The sequence below is a fragment of the Bradysia coprophila genome, unplaced genomic scaffold (assembly GCF_014529535.1).
Source record: "Bradysia coprophila strain Holo2 unplaced genomic scaffold, BU_Bcop_v1 contig_350, whole genome shotgun sequence".
Classification (NCBI taxonomy): domain Eukaryota; kingdom Metazoa; phylum Arthropoda; class Insecta; order Diptera; family Sciaridae; genus Bradysia; species Bradysia coprophila.
Genome location: NW_023503608.1, coordinates 11723906 through 11742753, shown reverse-complemented (window position 1 = coordinate 11742753; position 18848 = coordinate 11723906). Strand labels below are relative to the sequence as shown.

General features: G+C 34.3%; 1 protein-coding gene across 1 annotated transcript; it reads right to left on the bottom strand.

Annotated features, from left to right (window-relative positions):
- Positions 1–13456: 13456 nt before the first annotated feature.
- On the bottom strand, positions 13457–16654 carry LOC119081017 (forkhead box protein G1). The gene is made up of 2 exons (XM_037189699.1): positions 15012–16654; positions 13457–14402 (listed from the first exon to the last, which is right to left on the bottom strand). Exons 1-2 carry the CDS (start codon positions 15652–15654, stop codon positions 13708–13710), a joined length of 1338 nt encoding a protein of 445 aa, XP_037045594.1. The 5' UTR covers positions 15655–16654; the 3' UTR covers positions 13457–13707.
- Between the last annotated feature and the right edge of the window lie 2194 nt (positions 16655–18848).

Genomic DNA, 18848 nt, shown 5'->3' with positions numbered 1-18848 from the left:
TGCTTGCAGTTTCTTGATAATTATTTACATTTTGCTATTACGTTACAAAGAATTCACTTAAAAAATTTCAAATTTCAACTTAGTCAGTCCTTAAATTTCAACTTCTTGATAATGAATTAGGTTAATGAAATATTACAAATGAACCGATTTAGGCAGGTTAGGTAATCAAACCGGTTGCGGTTCTTTCTATAAAAATAGTTACTTTAAATCCTTATCGTCAACACAAAAGATTTTTTCATAGGAATACAAGGGAAGGAATCTGATATTTCGTATCCAGATGAATAAAAGTGTTTGAGAGCTTTAGCCAGAGGTACTTTTACTCATCGTGATACGAAATATCAAATTATTTCCCGAGTGTAGTATGACGTTTCAATATACGAATTAGGGAAAGACTTTTCCCTAGGTACGGAAAGTCCATTTTCCCTGCCTAGTAAAGGAATAGTACATTACTATACAAGTGAAGTAATTTGATATCTCGTATCCAGATGAGTAAAAGCTTCAGTTCAGCCCGAGGTACTTTTACTCATCGTGATACGAGATACCAAATTATTTCACGTGTAAAGTATAACGTTTTATTTTACGAGCGAGGGAAAAGGTTTTCACTAGTGAGGGAATAGCCACTTTACCTCGCTAGTAAAGTAAAAACTTTATTTCCTGACACTCAAAACAAGGCTGTATACTTTGGGCAGGTCACGCAGATGCAGATACGCGAGTTACACACCACGTTTCATACAAACAATTCACCACGTCATACAAATTCAATTTTGGTGAATTTGTTTGTATGGAAAAGGTGTGTTCCCGCGTATCTAATAAAATGGCGATCTGCGTGACCTCCCCAAAGTATACCGCATTGACTCAAAAGACCATATAAAATGACGTTTGGTTGCCACTTTGTCCAATGACATTTCGGGTTGAGAAAATATCTATTTTCTTCCCCGGCAATAAAATGCCTATTTTTCCACCAAAATGTCACCTTTGTTTATTTGTTCGAAAATTGCGTTATAAATTGTTGCGTTCGTTTCGTGTAAAAAAAACGGTTTTTATGAATTTAACGTACGAAAAACGTTGTGTTCACCTCGGGGAGAAAATAGGAAATTCCAACTCGAGCGATTTGCGATCCTCGCGTCGCTCTGGCCGCAAAACTTCGCTCTTGTTGGAATTTCCTATTTTCTCCCCTAGGTTCACGAATCCAAAGTCTTAAAGGTTCGAAATACGTGGTCTCACGGTCTCAAATCTATTTTACGGTAAATTCCCAGTAGAATTATGTCACAAAGATAGCTCTAAGTTCGAACACTTTGCTAACAATAAAGAAAACATTCTTTGTGCTGAAAGACAAATACCTAGAGATAAAAAATTACTATTCCATTATATCCTCACATCAAAAACGATTTACAGCTTGGTAACAGTACAAGGAAAGAAAAGTGAAATTCGACTTGTTTACTGATTTGACAGTTGTTATGGGTTGTAGAAGATTGTACACCGAATTTGTTAAGCAAATGAAAATCTAGATCGACTTTTACTTTTCTCTACATGAACATGTGGAACTTACACATGTACTGTGCTTCACATGATTAGGCAATGCAAATGAATATTTCTTATGAGCGAAGCGCCATTTAAATTTCCGTGACACGAAACTATTTTTGCCGAAAAAATTAAATTTACGACACCTATTTACAAGCGATTTAAAAAGTCTTTTTTAGTACATCTACATTGAATTAAGAATAGTTATGCGAAACTGTTACTCTTGATACGCTTGCCGTTTGTAGGATGGTGACTTTCAACCGTAAAATCGAATCAACGCAACCAAATTGGCGACTATAGGTCTCGGGTATGCATTGTATCATCGATCCAAATTGCCAATTTGAGTATTTATTTCCTTTCTCATTGTAATATGTCATTTTTATTGCGACAGAATATAAGCTACTCGAAATCAAAATACTTTTGTCAGAAAACTCCATAATTCGATACTTGAGATTATCCTCGAAAAGTTCTCAAATGAAATAATAAAAATTCAAATATCTATTTAGCAGCATGTCCTCTTTCATCCTCAAATAGCATTAGGTTTTGCTACAATAAATATTTTCTTTAAATATTCGGGTTTTTTCAATTGCCACAATGGCATATTTCCAAAACAACAATTTATCTTTGATCTCATAAAACATTTCCATGAACCATTGTGTGTTTACCAACAATACAATTTCTCATATATGAATTTAGGTGTGTATGGTGATTGATATTATATATAGTTTAGTGTTCGGTTGCACAATTATTAAAATACGTTTCAAAAGCAATCTATTCAAGTGCCAATTTATTGCAAATTAAAAGAGTGGTAAATTAAATAATAACATCAACAGCTCCTCATCTCTCAAATTTCCATTTTTCAATACATTTTTTTTAAGAGCATTAGTTCATTGTTCTGTTTATATTCACCATTAAATTTTATTCAATTGTTGCGGTTGTATTTCTTTCGAATGAAATCCGGTAGTCCTTGATGTTTACCTAATAAGTAGCAAAGATTTCTACCTTGATTTGTAAGCCCCTAACTTTTCGATTACTTTACTAAAAAAAGGGAAAGAACTCGAACCATAATCTTTACCAATCTTTGACCCCTACGAAAGAAATAGTTGTCATATTTAATCGATCACGATTAGGAAGACAAAAACAATCGCTAATGTCTATATACAGGATGGCTCAGTGGTTACGCACAAGCCTTCCACTAAAATGTTCCAGTTTCGAATCCCCTATCTGACAATTTCACATTATATTGCATTGGTAATGTTCTAAATTTCACTCAAGCTTCATAATTTGGGTAGTTGTAGTGCGTTTTATGGCTGAGACGATGTACACACTGAATGACTTATCTAGACAACATTTACGCGAGATATCAATTAGCACCTAACTTAGAGAGTATTTACATACGTCGAAGCGTGGTTCAGACTGCAGTTGTTGAACAAATGAAGTAAAAGATTTGCCATCAAACACTAGGCGTCAAAGTAACACAACTACAGATTAAATCATTTGCTGTTTCTAAAAGGTTATAACATTACCGAATATCACTAATACTGTAATATGAAAAAGAGAAGATTGAGACACTTAAAATTCCACAAACTGCAATTCATCGAAAGAGAACAAGGCGGTACTCTTTCATTTATGACAAGACCACGACTTAGACCTTAAAACACAAATTAATACAAAAGTAACATACGTGTAATGGCATGTATCAAAAGTCTTTCACATTAGAGTATATAAATATATGAAAACAAGCTGTAGGCTGTGTTTAATTTTAAATTAAAGAATTTGTAACATCGTCAATGTTATATTCGGTTAACAATAGCCGCTATAATTTTTATGAAGATATAACAGACAAAGGTGCTTATTCGGCTAGATCGGACACAGATTATATACATACGTTATTCATATATTGTTTATTGTAATTTTTGTTGTTTTTCTGTTCTTTCGCTTTTTCGGTTTGGCGGTCGGTTTAATGTTTGTTAAGTCATCTCTAACGTTTGATATGTCTTAATTTGGTAGGTTAATTTTGTGTACATAACAAAAAGGAGATGTATTGTAACCGAATGAAACGCCCATTTCGAAAATAGAAAACTTAAAGTTTTTGTTTATTTTAAGTTGAATCAATTGGACTTATGATCTCGGTTCCATTAAAGCGTATTAGACACATTTCAAAATGAAATCGGATCGAATAAAAAGTTTATGATTACATGCATTAGGTTTTTATTGTTCACTGAAGTGCGATGATGTACGTTTCTTATGTTTTTGCATTTAGAGCCTGACGGGGTTTGAAGGAATCCGTATTTTACAGTTACTGATCTAATATTGAGAATTTGATTATAATATTTCAAACGTTCATAGAAATAGTTGCGGAAAAATTTTGCTCTTAAAGCGAAGTAATTTACCTGCTTTGTAGCTTACTAATGAACTACTGCTAGTAGATAAATCAAAGAGCGATTACCGTACAAAGTGCTGCTGCATTACTTTTATAACCTCCTTCAAAGCAACGCTCGTCTAAGTCTAGTTCTAAATGAAATTTTTTGAGTCATTGAATAATATGGTAATATGAAAAACTTATGAAACAGAAATAGAATATCTCTCTTATAGATGGGATGAAGTACTTGAATCGGGCCTTCTATTTTAGGAGTTTTAGAAGGCTTTTAGACTTAGGTTTTGGGAGATTTTTAGGAGCTTTCGTTCGCGGGGAACAATACATTTTTTCATCCTGGAGTACCAAAAACGTGACATTCACTCATCAAATTTAGTACCGAAAGAGCAACATTCTCCGACACTTTTTTTCTATCAAATTTTCATTCCAGCTTATGTCATTTTCAAAGATGGAGCACCGCGATGCGGAAAACGCACCTAGTGGTGAAATATACTATTAACTACCTCTTATGTTTTCTAAAAAAATAGCTCGATGCAAAATACCACTTTTTTGTGATAAATTCATCGTTGTACGATTTCTAATAAGCCCTATTTCTTGAAAAACTCATATTTTTCACTTTTTAATGGCTATTTCTTGTAAAATCCTTTGGTTTCCATTGTGCAAAGTATTGTCTTCCAGTATGTAGCAAAATGAAACTTTTGAACTAGGTATTTGGGCCGTTAATACAGGATCGGAAAAGGATTTTTGTAGAAAAATTGTAGTCACCCAAAGTTACCAAAAAGCCTTAAGTTCAATTTTGGGCATTTAATAAATCAATTATTAGTAATTTTCAAAAACAAAGCCTTATCTAAGAACTAAGAACCGACGTTATTTTACTCATCCAATGATTGTATTGATCTTGATCCTGATTTATAGTAGTATAATGAGATGTTCGAAGTCTCATTTCAGCTTTTTCAGCCTGTTGAATGTTCTTTACCCTGCCTAGAAAAGTTACATTTTTTACAGTTGTGAATAGGAAATTTATAATGTTAAAATAGTGGTCTGTCAAACAGTGAGGGCACAAATTATACCCGCAGATTTCACGTTAATTTCATCCCAAATGAAGAAAATTCTGCTCATCCTTTGCACCCGAACGCCTTCATTTTCCAAAAAAAATGTCTATATAAATCGTTGATTGCTTTTTTCTTGGATTTTTCTATGAAATACATCCATTCAAAGTCTTATTGAAAAATATATAGCTAAATATCGGGAACAGTCACTTATTCTCCAATTCTTGTTGAGAATACACACAACATATTTCAGTGTGACAATATTTTGCAAAAAAAAAATTATATTCATTAAATTGCATTACAAACATCAAACAAATTTCCACTATAGAGATGAAAGCACAATTCAGAGCCACTTTATTATATACCTTCCATTACGAGAGATGAAAATTTTTCCGTTTTATTTTAGCATTTTTATTGTGTTTATTGAGTAATGCGTGTTTATTAAGTTATTGAATGCTTTTATAGATTGCTTTTACCTTGTTGGCACTTGGTTTAGAAAATGTTATTGACTATTGTATCTGATTTTATATGATGTATATTAATACACACTTGCAGACACGTTTACAACACGGAACAGAGTATTCATATTGTAGTTAGATTACGATGTAGCACTAAGGGTATTGTTTGAAATGTCAATCGGTTTGCAATATCATGGCCCTACGTTAGTGAAGCGCCTTGACGCAAGTCCGATCACACTGAAAAATTTGAAACAAATTTTTGTCCGCAGGACTGATGAACGAATACACGAACTTTTTGACTTTTTCAGAAAATATGGCAGATAGAAAGTTCGTTTAAAGGACAAACTTAGAGTTTCACATTTTATTCAACAAGTGTTTCATGGTTTTCCCCAAAAATCGTCAATTTGGGAGCTATGAGCGTTTTAAGTTTGAGCTATGTTAGCCATTACTAGGAAAACATGGCAGATAGAAAGTTCGTTTAAAATACATATAACATGCCAAAGGTATAAAACTTTATTTTACCTGGAAAATATACTAATTCCAGGGGTGGCGCCAGAGTATTTAATTTTAGTCAACACGCGTTTCAGGGTTTTTCAAAAAAAGTCACTGTTTTTATTGCGTTATACCGAATTCTCAAAAAAATATTCTTACAAAAGAACTGATATCGCCCAAAACCACTTGCAGTGAACGCAAAATTTTTTTGGTATTTTTTTTTAGATTTTTTTCGGTACAATTTTTACCTTTTCTTTTTGCGAGTAGAAACTGTAAGCTTCACCCCAGCGATACCAGTTCTTTAGTAAGTGGATAAAAGGACTTGCGTCACACCTCCACTGTAAGTAGTTTTGGGCGATATTTGATACCAACGAAGAATCAAATACTTGTACGTTTCTACTAAATTTCATGTTTCACTCTCATTCAATTCAATATACGCAAAAATCAGTATTTTGATCTACCACCCGATATATTGGATATAGAATTATTAGGAAGTAAAATCTTTGCTTTTAATCAAACTAAACTGAATAAGTTCCTAATATAAATAGCCCAATAAAGCGGTTGTGGGACGGTAGAATTTACCACTTGTCATCTACTTCTATTATTGCATTTATGTATGTGACGCATTTCCGTCGATTGAAATCAAACCAAAAAATTAAATAAAAGCTTGTAGATGTAAAAACGACTACTTCTTTTCTACAACCCCGCAACAAGCAAGTACTGTAAGTGGTAAACCATCATGGTTCGCAAAGTTCGTGAGTATGACGATTTCGTAGACTTTTGATATAAAATATATGGGAGAAATGTCAAAAGTTCACGAAATTGCCATACTGACGAACTTTACGAACCATGATGGTTTACCCCTGTAATATTTCGAACGGTTCACAATTTTTTTTTTTGAATTCCCACTATTGAAATCATTTTTTTAGAAATATGAAAAGAGGACTAAAAACACTTGCGTCACACTTTGTACTATTAAAGGGATTTTGTATGATCAAAAATAGTTAGCTAAAAATGGCGTATATCCGCAATGTTGTGAAGAGTTTATCTGAAATGTTTAAAATAAATTCGGCTGCAGATGAAAGTTATGAAACCGTAATACAATGTCCATAAAATTTAAAAACTGGAAACTCAATAAAACTGTGTTTTTTCCAGATTTTGGATGCTGCATTTGAAGGACTACATCGAAATGGTTTCTTCGATCAGCCTGAAGCCGTCTGGGAAAATCAGATACTGAACGCTGTACGTAACGCTCTTCCCGATCTCAGCCAGAGATCCAGGAACGATGCTGCTAATGGTGCTGTGCAGGATGCCCCTGGCAAGAACCAAAAGTACGTACTAATCTGTGTATTTATACGATTTAAAATTCACGTAACCTTAACAGTTCGAAAAGATGTCCAAAGAAAAGACCTTGAAATAGACAGCAAAACTGTCAATCAAACAATTGAGCTCCATGTATGATTTTGAAGCTAATTATAGTGAAGCCAGTGTTTTACTTTGTTTGCTGATGCTCTAAACAATTGAGCTACCGTGGACATTTTTATTTCAAATCCAATTTTGAACCGTGTTGACACGTATGCGTATTTCAATCTCCATTAGATGTGTATGTGTTAGTATACATCATATCGTTATATTTTTCAGAAACTCTAAACACAGAGAACACCGCTTGCAGGAGAACTCAATCAAGAGTTGTGGACAAATTTCTTGAGAAACGCTATATTCCGCGACGAATTCGTTTTAATTTTCAGCTTTAAAAATACTAGAATCGAATTGGATTTGAAATAAAAAATTTTGAGTTCGTGTCTCACCCGTGCACATCAAAATTTTTTTATTTCAAATCCAATTCGATTCTAGAATTTCTAAAGCTGAAAAGAAAAAAAACTAATCAATTAAGCTCGTACAGTCGGAGAAATATAGATTTCGGGTTTTTTAGAGATGTCATCATTTCTCTAATTCTCTCAATTGCCATTTGAAATAACATGCGAAATGAGAGAATACAGAAAAACATGATGTCTCTTAAAATCCCGAAATCTATCTTTCTTCGACTGTATTCCCAGAGAAAACTTTTGCATTTATTACATCACCGCACCGTCTCAAGTGACTTTCATTTCACCAAACTGTCTTTGCTATATTTTAGACGCAAGCGAAGAGTTGCTCAAGATGACGTCCCTACGAGACGCTCAAAGAGGATGCGAAAACCGAACCAAAGTAAGATAATTACCATTAGCTTCTTTTGTTATTAGTAGGCTGCAGTGCATGCTAAGAAAATGATTCATTACATGAGGGAACAATTTGGAGATAAGAGCAACCTCACAAGTGTGTTGTTAAGAAACAAGCTTCGGTAACTCTTATTTGCGTGTAGAGTTTACATATCCGAGCCGAAGCCGATGTATGTAACTGCTCTTGTCGAAACTAACACACGAGTGAGTTTGCGAGCATCTCAAAATCGTTTCCAAATTAAAGAATTATTTCGCAGCATGCCAGTATTCTATTTTATTGCCTGCCCATGTGAAAACTGATCCTTACATATCAATTAATTTAAATAATAATCTGTTGTTGTGATAAAACGTGTTCAAACGAATCTAGTAATACCGGCTCACACGTCGATAAAATTGTTATCCAACGCACTTCAAGCGTGATAATTAGAGTACTGAAACCGGACAGTGTATCAAACATTTTTTCTTACAAAGTAGTACTCTATTTGGCAGTTGTCACTCGAAACACTTTTTTTTGATACCAACATTGAAAAATGATACTTTCGCCCCGCATATGAGGGGCGAAAGTAAAAAAATGCATCCCACGGGGAGAAAGTACTTAACGAAGAGCGAACGCAACTGAACGAACAGCGAAAGTGACTGACGTCACAGAAAATGAGAGAAATGAGTTGAGTTGTCAACAAAATCCGCTCATATTATGCAGAATACTTTGATCAAAATTGTAAAACACTATGCGCCAGTGTTCTTATTGAAATTAGCATACAAAGTTGATACTTATTGTTACTGAATGATTTGTTAGTTATATCTTAATTTTTGTGTGTGTTATTGTTGTGATGGCTAAATTATTAAATTTTTCATATACCCCCCCGCATTTTCTGGCTAAATGCCTTTTTATTTCAACATTTTGTTGCGATGTTTGCGATACGTATCAATTTTCAATGTTGGTATCAAAAAAAATAGTATGAACGACTCGGGGCAAAAGTAAAAAAATTCAACCTGTGCGATTAGAGCCCTTGCCTTCGGCGCGGGCTCCAACTCTCGCACACGGTTGAATTTTTTTACTTTCGCCCCTTGTCATTCAATGTACTATTGCTTGAAATACGTTGTTTGATACAGAAGACACCACATGTGTGTGTAATGTTTCACTGACTGAAAAAACGCTTTTTGTTAAAATGTTTGATTTTGTGAAGAAATCTATTTTTGTTGAATTTAAATAAAGTTAATAATATAATATAATATTGGGTGTTTTATTAAATCTTACAGCTATCCGAAGATAAGTATCCGAAGTATAAGTGCTTTTTTTGTAATTGTCCTCAACCATCTGGATATAAATAACACCAAACTTCTAACCATTACCGTTACTGTCGTGTAGTATAATTAATAATATCGTCCCTGAAAACTTCGGAGCTATCTCTGAGTTATCTCTGTTTTAACACAAAATAATCACTCGTATAGCTTATGAAGACTTATATTTCTGCTATAAAATAAAAATATTTTTCGAAATTTTCGCCTTCATTTTTAACTTCCTTTCGTTAGACTTAACATTTTTACCGACAAATTTGGTCGAATTTTAGTGGGGACCGGGAAAAATCAGGAAATCGGATTTGGATACCGGGAATAAAACATTATTTGCACACGCATAAAATCGTATCGCATTGAATACCATGACGTTCCAGATTCAATAATTTATTGTTAGCGGATAACCTTTAAAACTGTTACAACTGTCATCTGTTATCGATAACGACGACAAAAATAAGGTCAAGCTCTGGTTAATATGGTCCTGTATATACATGTTACATACATGTTAAAAAAATTGAAGTACAAGATTTGAAATCAACCGATTAAAAATACTTTGATGGATGAAAGTAATAGACCCGATAATAATACTGATCATATTCTTGCTGTCTGTAAAAGGTTAATGAACCTTGTAAATCAATATACGGTAGCCAACCAGATGGTTTTCCAAATAGATGTAGAAATAGCTCAGAATATTGAGTGGAAAACAAAGGTTAGGGACCCATCACAGATCACAAAAATGTAGCTATCAGAAAACGTTACTCTGTCATAGGGTACAGTTGTCATGTCATTCTTGCAGCTAAAGTGATTAGAACCGCGAATATATTATGGTATCAGTAGTAAAATTCAGCCACTACTTTAACTCGTTGGTTTATTGTCCATTTGCTCAGTACTTCAACATGGTGAACATTTCGTAATCAGACTAAGAGGAGGTGGGCAGCCATCATTAAGCTAAACGAATTAAGCGCAAGAAGTGGTGCATCTACAGAACAAGACCGTTTATTCACCGTTTACAATGTCCGATACTTTTTATTGACATTTCTGAAGTAATTACTCTTGATAATGCAAATATGGCAATACTCTCTTTAACAAACAAACTCTCAGCTCTCTGTGTCAAATTAACACCTTAATAAAAGTAGTTTGGTTGCTAGATAGGGTATTGGCAAAGGCCATAGAGTTTCCGATCTTAGTCAGATATATTTCAATCGATAAAACACGTTCTCTGTTGTGATAGCGGGACATAAACACAAAATTTGCGACATTTTCTGTGAATGTTTTCGCTTCTACGAATTTTGCTTCCACCATACAATGCAAGAAAAATTTCCAACAGCTGAACGAATTTTAAAAACAGCAATCCAGTGGTCAATCTGGATTTATTATTTTCATTTGTTATATTTATGGCGTTGTTCAACTAACTTTTATAGTCTCTTTCCTAGAAATATTCGATCTTAGGTAAATTATACGTCGCATAACGATATAGCACGTAGGTGTGTTTATAAGCCCCCTGCAAATATGCCTGATGAAAGTATTAAATCTCAATTTCTTCTACCTTCAATCTACTTACCATATACCTCGTACGAGGTTTGATCCATTCGTTTTGCCAATAATTACAGTAAAGTCTTATGAATGCAGTCAATGATTTATATAAATAACAAACCCTATAAGCCGATTTACGCACGGCATATAGTTGATTATGGCTTATGGTTTTACCATTCAAAAACATTTCAATATGAAATCTATTATATTTGATAGATGAATATTATTTATTATCATGAGAAATATAAGTATTGAGAGACTGGATAATCATATTTTCAGTGAAAATGTCGTAGGTTCGACTTAATACCTAGAAACGGAAATTATTTAATTATCCAGACTTTTCATTTGGGAATTATGTTTGTCTACTGTTGAGATTTTTTTCATCCCTAACTACCACAATTAGTAGGATTTACAGTAGGATTAGCAGCTTTTTTTTAACAAATTAAATTCTTACAACAGAAGAAGATTCGTTTGATATTAACCATATTAACCTAAGAAATTAAAGAATCTATTTGGTAATTTGAATTGAAGACTACATCATGGTAGTGTAATATTTTTCAGTTTGTTATTCAGCAGGATACACAAGGTTCAATTTTCCTTCAAAAGATGGAATATAAAATGAAACGAAAAGTCCTCTCCAAAAATTGTATGAACTTGGTGAAGGATTTGTAGCCCCTTAGGAATAAGAGTTACGAAGGTAAAATTATTTGTTACGTACGTTACAACTCATTCGTTTCTCGAGTTTGCTAGGAACCAACGTAATTATGCAAATGTTTATTGATTGAATGACTGCTTTGTAATGCGAATTTATAAAATAATTTTAGTGGAATTAAATATTGAAGCTTTAAACGGTAAGCGAATAACCAGTCAATTTGTTTAGTTTAGTTTAACGTAAATTCTGGCATGTAAGACCGCAATAGCCATACCAACCATTCTTCTCGACACTGTCAATATCACTATTAGTTATAGACAGTGACGACAAAATGGCAAAAGTTACTTTTTTTCATTTAGAAACACTTGAAAACAAAACAAACGACTGCATTTAATTATTTGAAAATTATCATGCAATCGTATGACTTGACTACATAACTTTTTTTAATGACAAGTGAAAAAAAAGACTGCTCACAATGGCGCAGCCAGTAAGAAATCGATCTTTTCAAAAAATAAATTTTACAATAGATAAAAATCATCTACTCTATTAGCTCCTACTGTTCTCAAAATGCATTCCATCTTCGAATGGCAATTGAAATTTTCTGTAATAAATAATCTGTTGAACGTGGTTCCCCTGAAGCAGCCTTCATGATTGATCCCAATTTTTGAACCAATTTCATAGTTTCTGGCCCCATACAACCTAAAGTTTCGAAAGCTAACAGAGTGAACAAATAATTTTCTTTCGAATGTTTGTAATGATTATTTAAATTTTTTTTTTAAATTTTGAAAATCGGTGTCCTACCACTCTTAACGATAAATATCTTATCAACGAGACCTCACCACTCTCTAAAATCGTACTCAATTTCAATATTTTCCTGCATCCTAATAGATTTAATGGCTTCAATTCAGTCGTATGTATGTTCTATTCTAGATTTTTAAAGATTTGAATAATTCCGACAATTTTAAGACCAAGAACTTCTGGAGAGTTGTTTCAAATTGAACACTTTCTAGGCACTATATAATTTCTCGAAAGCATGTACAATGCTACAAAACTGTATTTTTCCGATATCTGCAATATTTCAAAACTTGTTTCTTGATACATAAGACAGAAGACAAAAATAACGAATGACGAATCAGGACGAAAATTCAAAATTACTTAGATTAGGAAAAATCTCAATATAAGTTCATGTTGACATTTCGGGAATGGGAATATTTTAAGAGAAGAAAAATCAGTCAGGCTTCTATTTTAATGTATTTAAATGTACCCGTGCGGGTACCTAGAGAAACAAAATAAAATAAGATTGTAGATAGTAGAAGACTACAAATTAAGCCTAGTACTTTTAGCGCAGTGCTATTGTATATAAATCGAAGATATAACTCGAACTTGACTGATTTCTGCGATTTTCTGAAGATTATTTCCCACGTAGCTTAGGAAAAACGTTGTTCCTACACTAAAAACTTTCCATGTACCACGTACCAATTTTACCGTTGATTTGGAATGAACATTCCAAAATGGTACAATGTAACAATTAATTCGGTGAGTCGTATCAATCGTTGATATGCTGCACAAATTAATTGGTACAAGGTACCAATTTGACGGTTGATTCCAAGTCAACGGTAAAATTGGTAGATTTTATCTTCAGTGTAACTTATGCTAAAAAAGCGTTAAGCATGCGTTAGGAAAATAACTATATCACTCAGTTGAGCAAGTAACTATTATTACATTACTTCACTAGCAAAATATCCTCAGATACAGTAATAAGATAAATTTAATTTTACACTCGAAGGTCGTACTTGTGAAGATCCAGTAGATTATCAAATTCGGGACTTTGTCGTCAGTAAATTAAGACTACAAACGTGGGTATCTACAAATCACAAATTTATTAAATCTTTACTTTTCGTCAAATTTAGAAACAAATTGTGTTAATAACCTAGAACCATTATCTTAAAGAACATTTATGTATATTGTCCATCAATGACAAAGTCAATTTAGTCTTTGTGTACGCGTAACACTTATAATGAAAAAAAAAAACTTAAGTTCGACTTTAAGCATCGAAATTTTAAATTTCTATTTTTTATCAATTTCACCAGAACCAAAAAAATCGATTTCCTTAGCAATCATTTGATTGTAACGTCGGCGGTATTTCACTTAAATCACTTGAAGAAGCTAAATTTAGTCGACGCGAAGCATTTTGAGCAGCTGCCATATATTGGCCGTAATAACGTCCCAATATTCTCGGATCCATTCCTACATTTAATCCACCTGGCCACTGTTGCATCAATCCATGCCATCCGGCTGAATTCGGATGAATATGACTGTCATCATCAACATTGCCACTAGCATAACGATTATTCGGGCTATCTGCTCGATCTAATAGTCCTATCGGAGAGCCACCGTCATCCTTACAATCTTCTTGGTCACTGGCTACAACATCTATATCTTCGTCAATATCACTGACGCGTCCGGACATCGATAGACGTTTTGCCTTCAACAAATTATTATCTTCGTCTGGCGCCAACAGTGATGCCACATCGAATTGTCGTTTTCTAGATTGTGTTGCATAAATTGTAGCGTGAGGCGGTAGTCCTGCTACTGTTGCTGCACTCCACGCCGACGGACATAAAGTTTGTAATGCATTTGGAGGTGGTGGGGTCATTATTAACGGTGGAGGACTTGGAGAATCGGTTCCTTCGTCATCGACGGCAAGGCCCATATGTTTGCGAACTTTTCGTTGAGCCTTGCGTCGTCGAAAATCTCCTTTCTTGAAGTCGTCAATATTTGCTGGATGGATGGCCCAAAAGTGACCTGCAAGAAATTGGTATTTTAAGGCCGGCGAAAAGGCAGGAAATTTCAAAAATTAATTGTAATAAGCACTCAAGGTACTCATTTTGACAAAGTGGTCTATTTGACTCTTAACTCTTAACAAAAATGGGAAAGCCAATCGCAACACGAGCCACCAATATCTTAACAGGCGATTACTCATTGCATAAAAAGAATTCTTTTAGAAGCCGCTCTTTGTCGTGCATTCCTAACTTATCTGGAAAGACTTTATAATATACTTTAGAAAGAGCTTATTTGATTTCAGAGCGTGAAACCGTTGTTTGTCTAGGAAAACCGAGAAGTACCGAGGTTTGAAAGAAATGACGAAGAATCGATGTTTCTTCAGGAACTCACTGTTACTTTGTGAAATCGTAGGTCGTTAATATTTTGTAAAATGAAATTTCAAAGTATAAAATGTCGGAGAGGTGAGGTGAGCGCCGAGAAGAAAGGATGACTTCTTGAAGAAACGGGTAGTTTTGAAAAAACGTCGCTACTCTGCCTTTCTTCAGTAAATGGCAGTTTCAAAAGTCATGCCGTTGAATTTTCAGAGCAAATATCGAGTTCACGAAATTTAATGATTTTGTGATTGCTTACCTTTTCCGTTAGCACTTCGTCCCGACTTGATGAAACAGTCGTTGAGTGACAAATTATGGCGTATGCTATTCCTCCAACCAGGACCTCTCGTACGAAAATATGGATAATTATCGAGAATGTGTTGGTAGATATCGGACAAGACGAGCTTTACATCGGGCGACGACAATATAGCCATCGCAATGAGTCCAATATAGCTGTGTTGCGGCTTTGGTTCTTCCGGTTGGAATACACGATTGTGGAATAGTGACATCGACAAAGCTAATCTTGGCCCGTATGGCGTCATTGTGGGATATGTTGGGCAAATTGGTAAAGGTCCTGAATATTGAGAACATCGTAGCCGTTCTGCCATTGCGTAATTATAGAGTTGAAGGCGATAATGATCGAGTGGAAGTAATCCAGGCGGTACAGCTGCTAGCATTGACATTCCTGATGAGTTACTTGATTGTGATTGCTGTTGAATTGGTGGCGAATGTGACTGATTCACGGATGTTGGAGATGGATGTGGTTGCGATAATTGTGGCTGGGGTGGTTGATTTTTGGTAAAATTATTTCCACAAATGTTGGTCGATTGTATGGTTATTGGTGATGTGCTGTTGTATTGAAGTGCGGATCGAGAAACAACTGGAATTTCATTGCTGCACATTTCTTCCACTCACTTAACTTACTTAAACTTTAATAAATTATTAAACTCTTATAAAAGTTTGTTGGACGATGAAATAAAAGTTCCTAACATTTAACACTGGAGCAGGCACAGGATCACAAACTATTATTTTTTGTTCACTTAAATCATTGCCATTTTTCGTTTAATGTGGTGCAAATATTTTTTTTTTCTTAAATCGACACTCAGTCATTTAGCTTACAGTGTTTGACTGCAAGAAAGCAAAAAAAATGTGCCAAGACTAAAATCCATCAACAGCCTTCAGCCGTCACTGTGTGTATGTATATTACAAACATCGAGTTGTTCAATCTAATATGCCGTTCCAAGGTAATAACCGCCTACAATAATGTTTCTCACTGTTGAAATGGTGTGCTTTACACACCTCAAATGATATAACAAAATATTTTCCACTTCATAGACACGCAATATTCGCATCCAATATGGACAAACAATCAAGTTTTGACTGGAAACACAGAAAAACACTTTATTGCAGAATCAATTCTTTTTTCCTTCGGTGTCTATTCAACAGTGTCGTGTGTCCTTATTCCACTGTTAGTCGGACGTTACAAAAAACACTGATTCACCGAAGCAATAGCTTTTCCTTAATCACAAAAATCACTCAGTTCCATGAAAATATAGGAGCCGTTACAAGCCGAACGAACAACGAATACGTAATGTACATCCATAAAGCATTCAAACTTGAATTTTGTTATTCTCGGTTATTTTGATTGTTATTCTTATTTGTCAGAAAATAATTAAAAATGAAACACAAAGAAAAAAGCCGTTTCGTCCCTCCTTCTTAACATCATCGATATACAAGCACTGAATGGACCAAACACAAAAATTAAATCACGTCTCTTCAAGTAACGTTATTTTCCCAACTTATGCCTTCAACATGTATGCTAAATTCAACATAAAATCACTCACACATCGACAGCATAACATTTTTTCCTAAACCGAAATGTCTTGCGTCTCTCACAACACAACAGAAAATCTAACCAACAACAACACTATATACCCAACAAAAAACGTATACGAAATGCTTTGTTCCAATAATATACCCATCAACAATACCAGCCTATATTCACGCTATGTATTTACTATGGCATGAAAATTTGTGTATATACAAAACAAAAACAAAACATCAACAAAAGGAAAATAATGGCAGTGCTGATTCGAAAGTATGCGTTTCTGGTATCTATCTATATGTATATTAGTATAGTTGTGTGTTTCTGTCGGGCGAATGAAGCGCGGCAATAAGGGGAGTTAGAGAAAATCGAGTCAATCGATGTTGTTAGGAAAATATTTTTGTTCTTTCTGGTTGGAAGTGAATGGGAGCATTTATTTATGATTTACATACAAGTACAGTTCGAAAACAAGTCTAACAAAACAAAAAAAAAACACACAAGTCGATAGACTCCAACCTACCTCTCCCCGATAAAAACCCAGAAAAACACTCCCTCAGCAATATTTGTGACACAGACACATATATAACATCGTCCTGTGTACCCCAACCTTCATCAAAAATTCATCGAGATACCCTATTTAGAAGTTGTGGAGTTTGTGTTTATTTTTCAATAAAAAAATATTTTTCTTCTACGGTTGATTTTGGTTTGTTTTCTGTTTTTCTTGTGTGATTCGTTCTTCGGGGCATTTCCATCCACACTCTCATTGGCCGACATGCACGGTATATGAAAGCCACATCCTTCCAAGCATCAAACTGAACTGGTGTGTGACGGGTTGGGTTTTGAGCTGTGTGTGTACTTTACTCCGCCTCTGAGGCAGCATTGATGTTATATTGAATACTATGTGTACAGTATACATTTGATTTATAGCATTTCTATGTCGTATTTCCGTAGCAGTTTTATTGTGTTATGTGCTCTGTAGTCTCTACAGCTGCATTCTTATATATATTTGAATTTGGAAACGTCTTGTGTTACGTTCCATCCATTTGAAGAGTTCTCTTTCGAGCAAGCACTTAGAATTAGTTTAAATAATATTGAAATGCACAAATTTTGTTTTTGTAACTGATACGGCTAATCTTGCTATCCGTTTCGTGTCTTAACAACACTATAAAATATATTAAACGACAACATTTACAGATTTAATGATTTTACTGTTGCGTAGTTTTGGTGTTGCGCCAAGTTGCCCCGAGGTCCGATTTTCAATAATTTTATATGTGAAAAAGTCAATGAACGTATAAACCAGGTATAGTTATTCATTGGAAAAAGTCACTCTTCAGGGTAAATTTTGTCCAAACTTTTCTTGTGATGGCTCGTTTTGTAGGTATTTCAAAGACGCATCTAATGAAAGATTAGTTCCGAGAAGTGAATTTAAATATTTTCAGTTATCGCTGTATGGAGGCCCAAACATAGTAGGTGCCCTGATTGCTGATTATTAATAGATCATTGTCAATGTCGTTTGAGATGTCAAATGAGCTGTCATTTTCACAAAGCTAACCAAAATGTTACAAAAATTTATATGGAGCTGTCATTGTTTGAGGTTAGCTTTGTGAAATTGACAACTCATTTGACACTATTTTGAGAGAAGAACAGTTATTTGACACTGATCTATTGTCTTGCGATAGTGTATCGTGGTAGGTCCGAATCCGGAATCACTAAAAAAAAAAAATCGACACACCCATATACGGAGATTTGCACCCCTCGCAGAAACGAAGTCAACGGTTAGTAACGAAAACCATCATCTACAATAATTTACTGCTTTTCTGAATGCGAAAAAAGAATTCCTACAGGAAGATGTCATTTCACGTATTTTATAAAAAAAAATTAACACTGACGGAGATGGTTCATTACATGAACGATTCCATTTTTGCAAGTGAACAGTTCCTTAAGACGAATCTACACATGGCTAAATTGTTGCCTACATTTCCGGGGAAAATTATTATTATTTTGATGATAATTTTGAACTCGCATCCTTTTTGGAAAAATTACGACCATCGTTTGGTGTTAAAATGTGTTAGCTTTCACTAAAAATTTAAATATTTATGGTGATGTAACCTACTTCCGAGAAAACTCAAAATATGTGTCAATTTTCCTGAAATATTGAGTTTTCTCAGACTGAGGTTACATCACCGCAAACATTTAAATTTTAACTGAAACTTAACACATTTTATCACCAAACTATGGTCGTACGTTTTCCAAAAAGAATACGAATCCAAA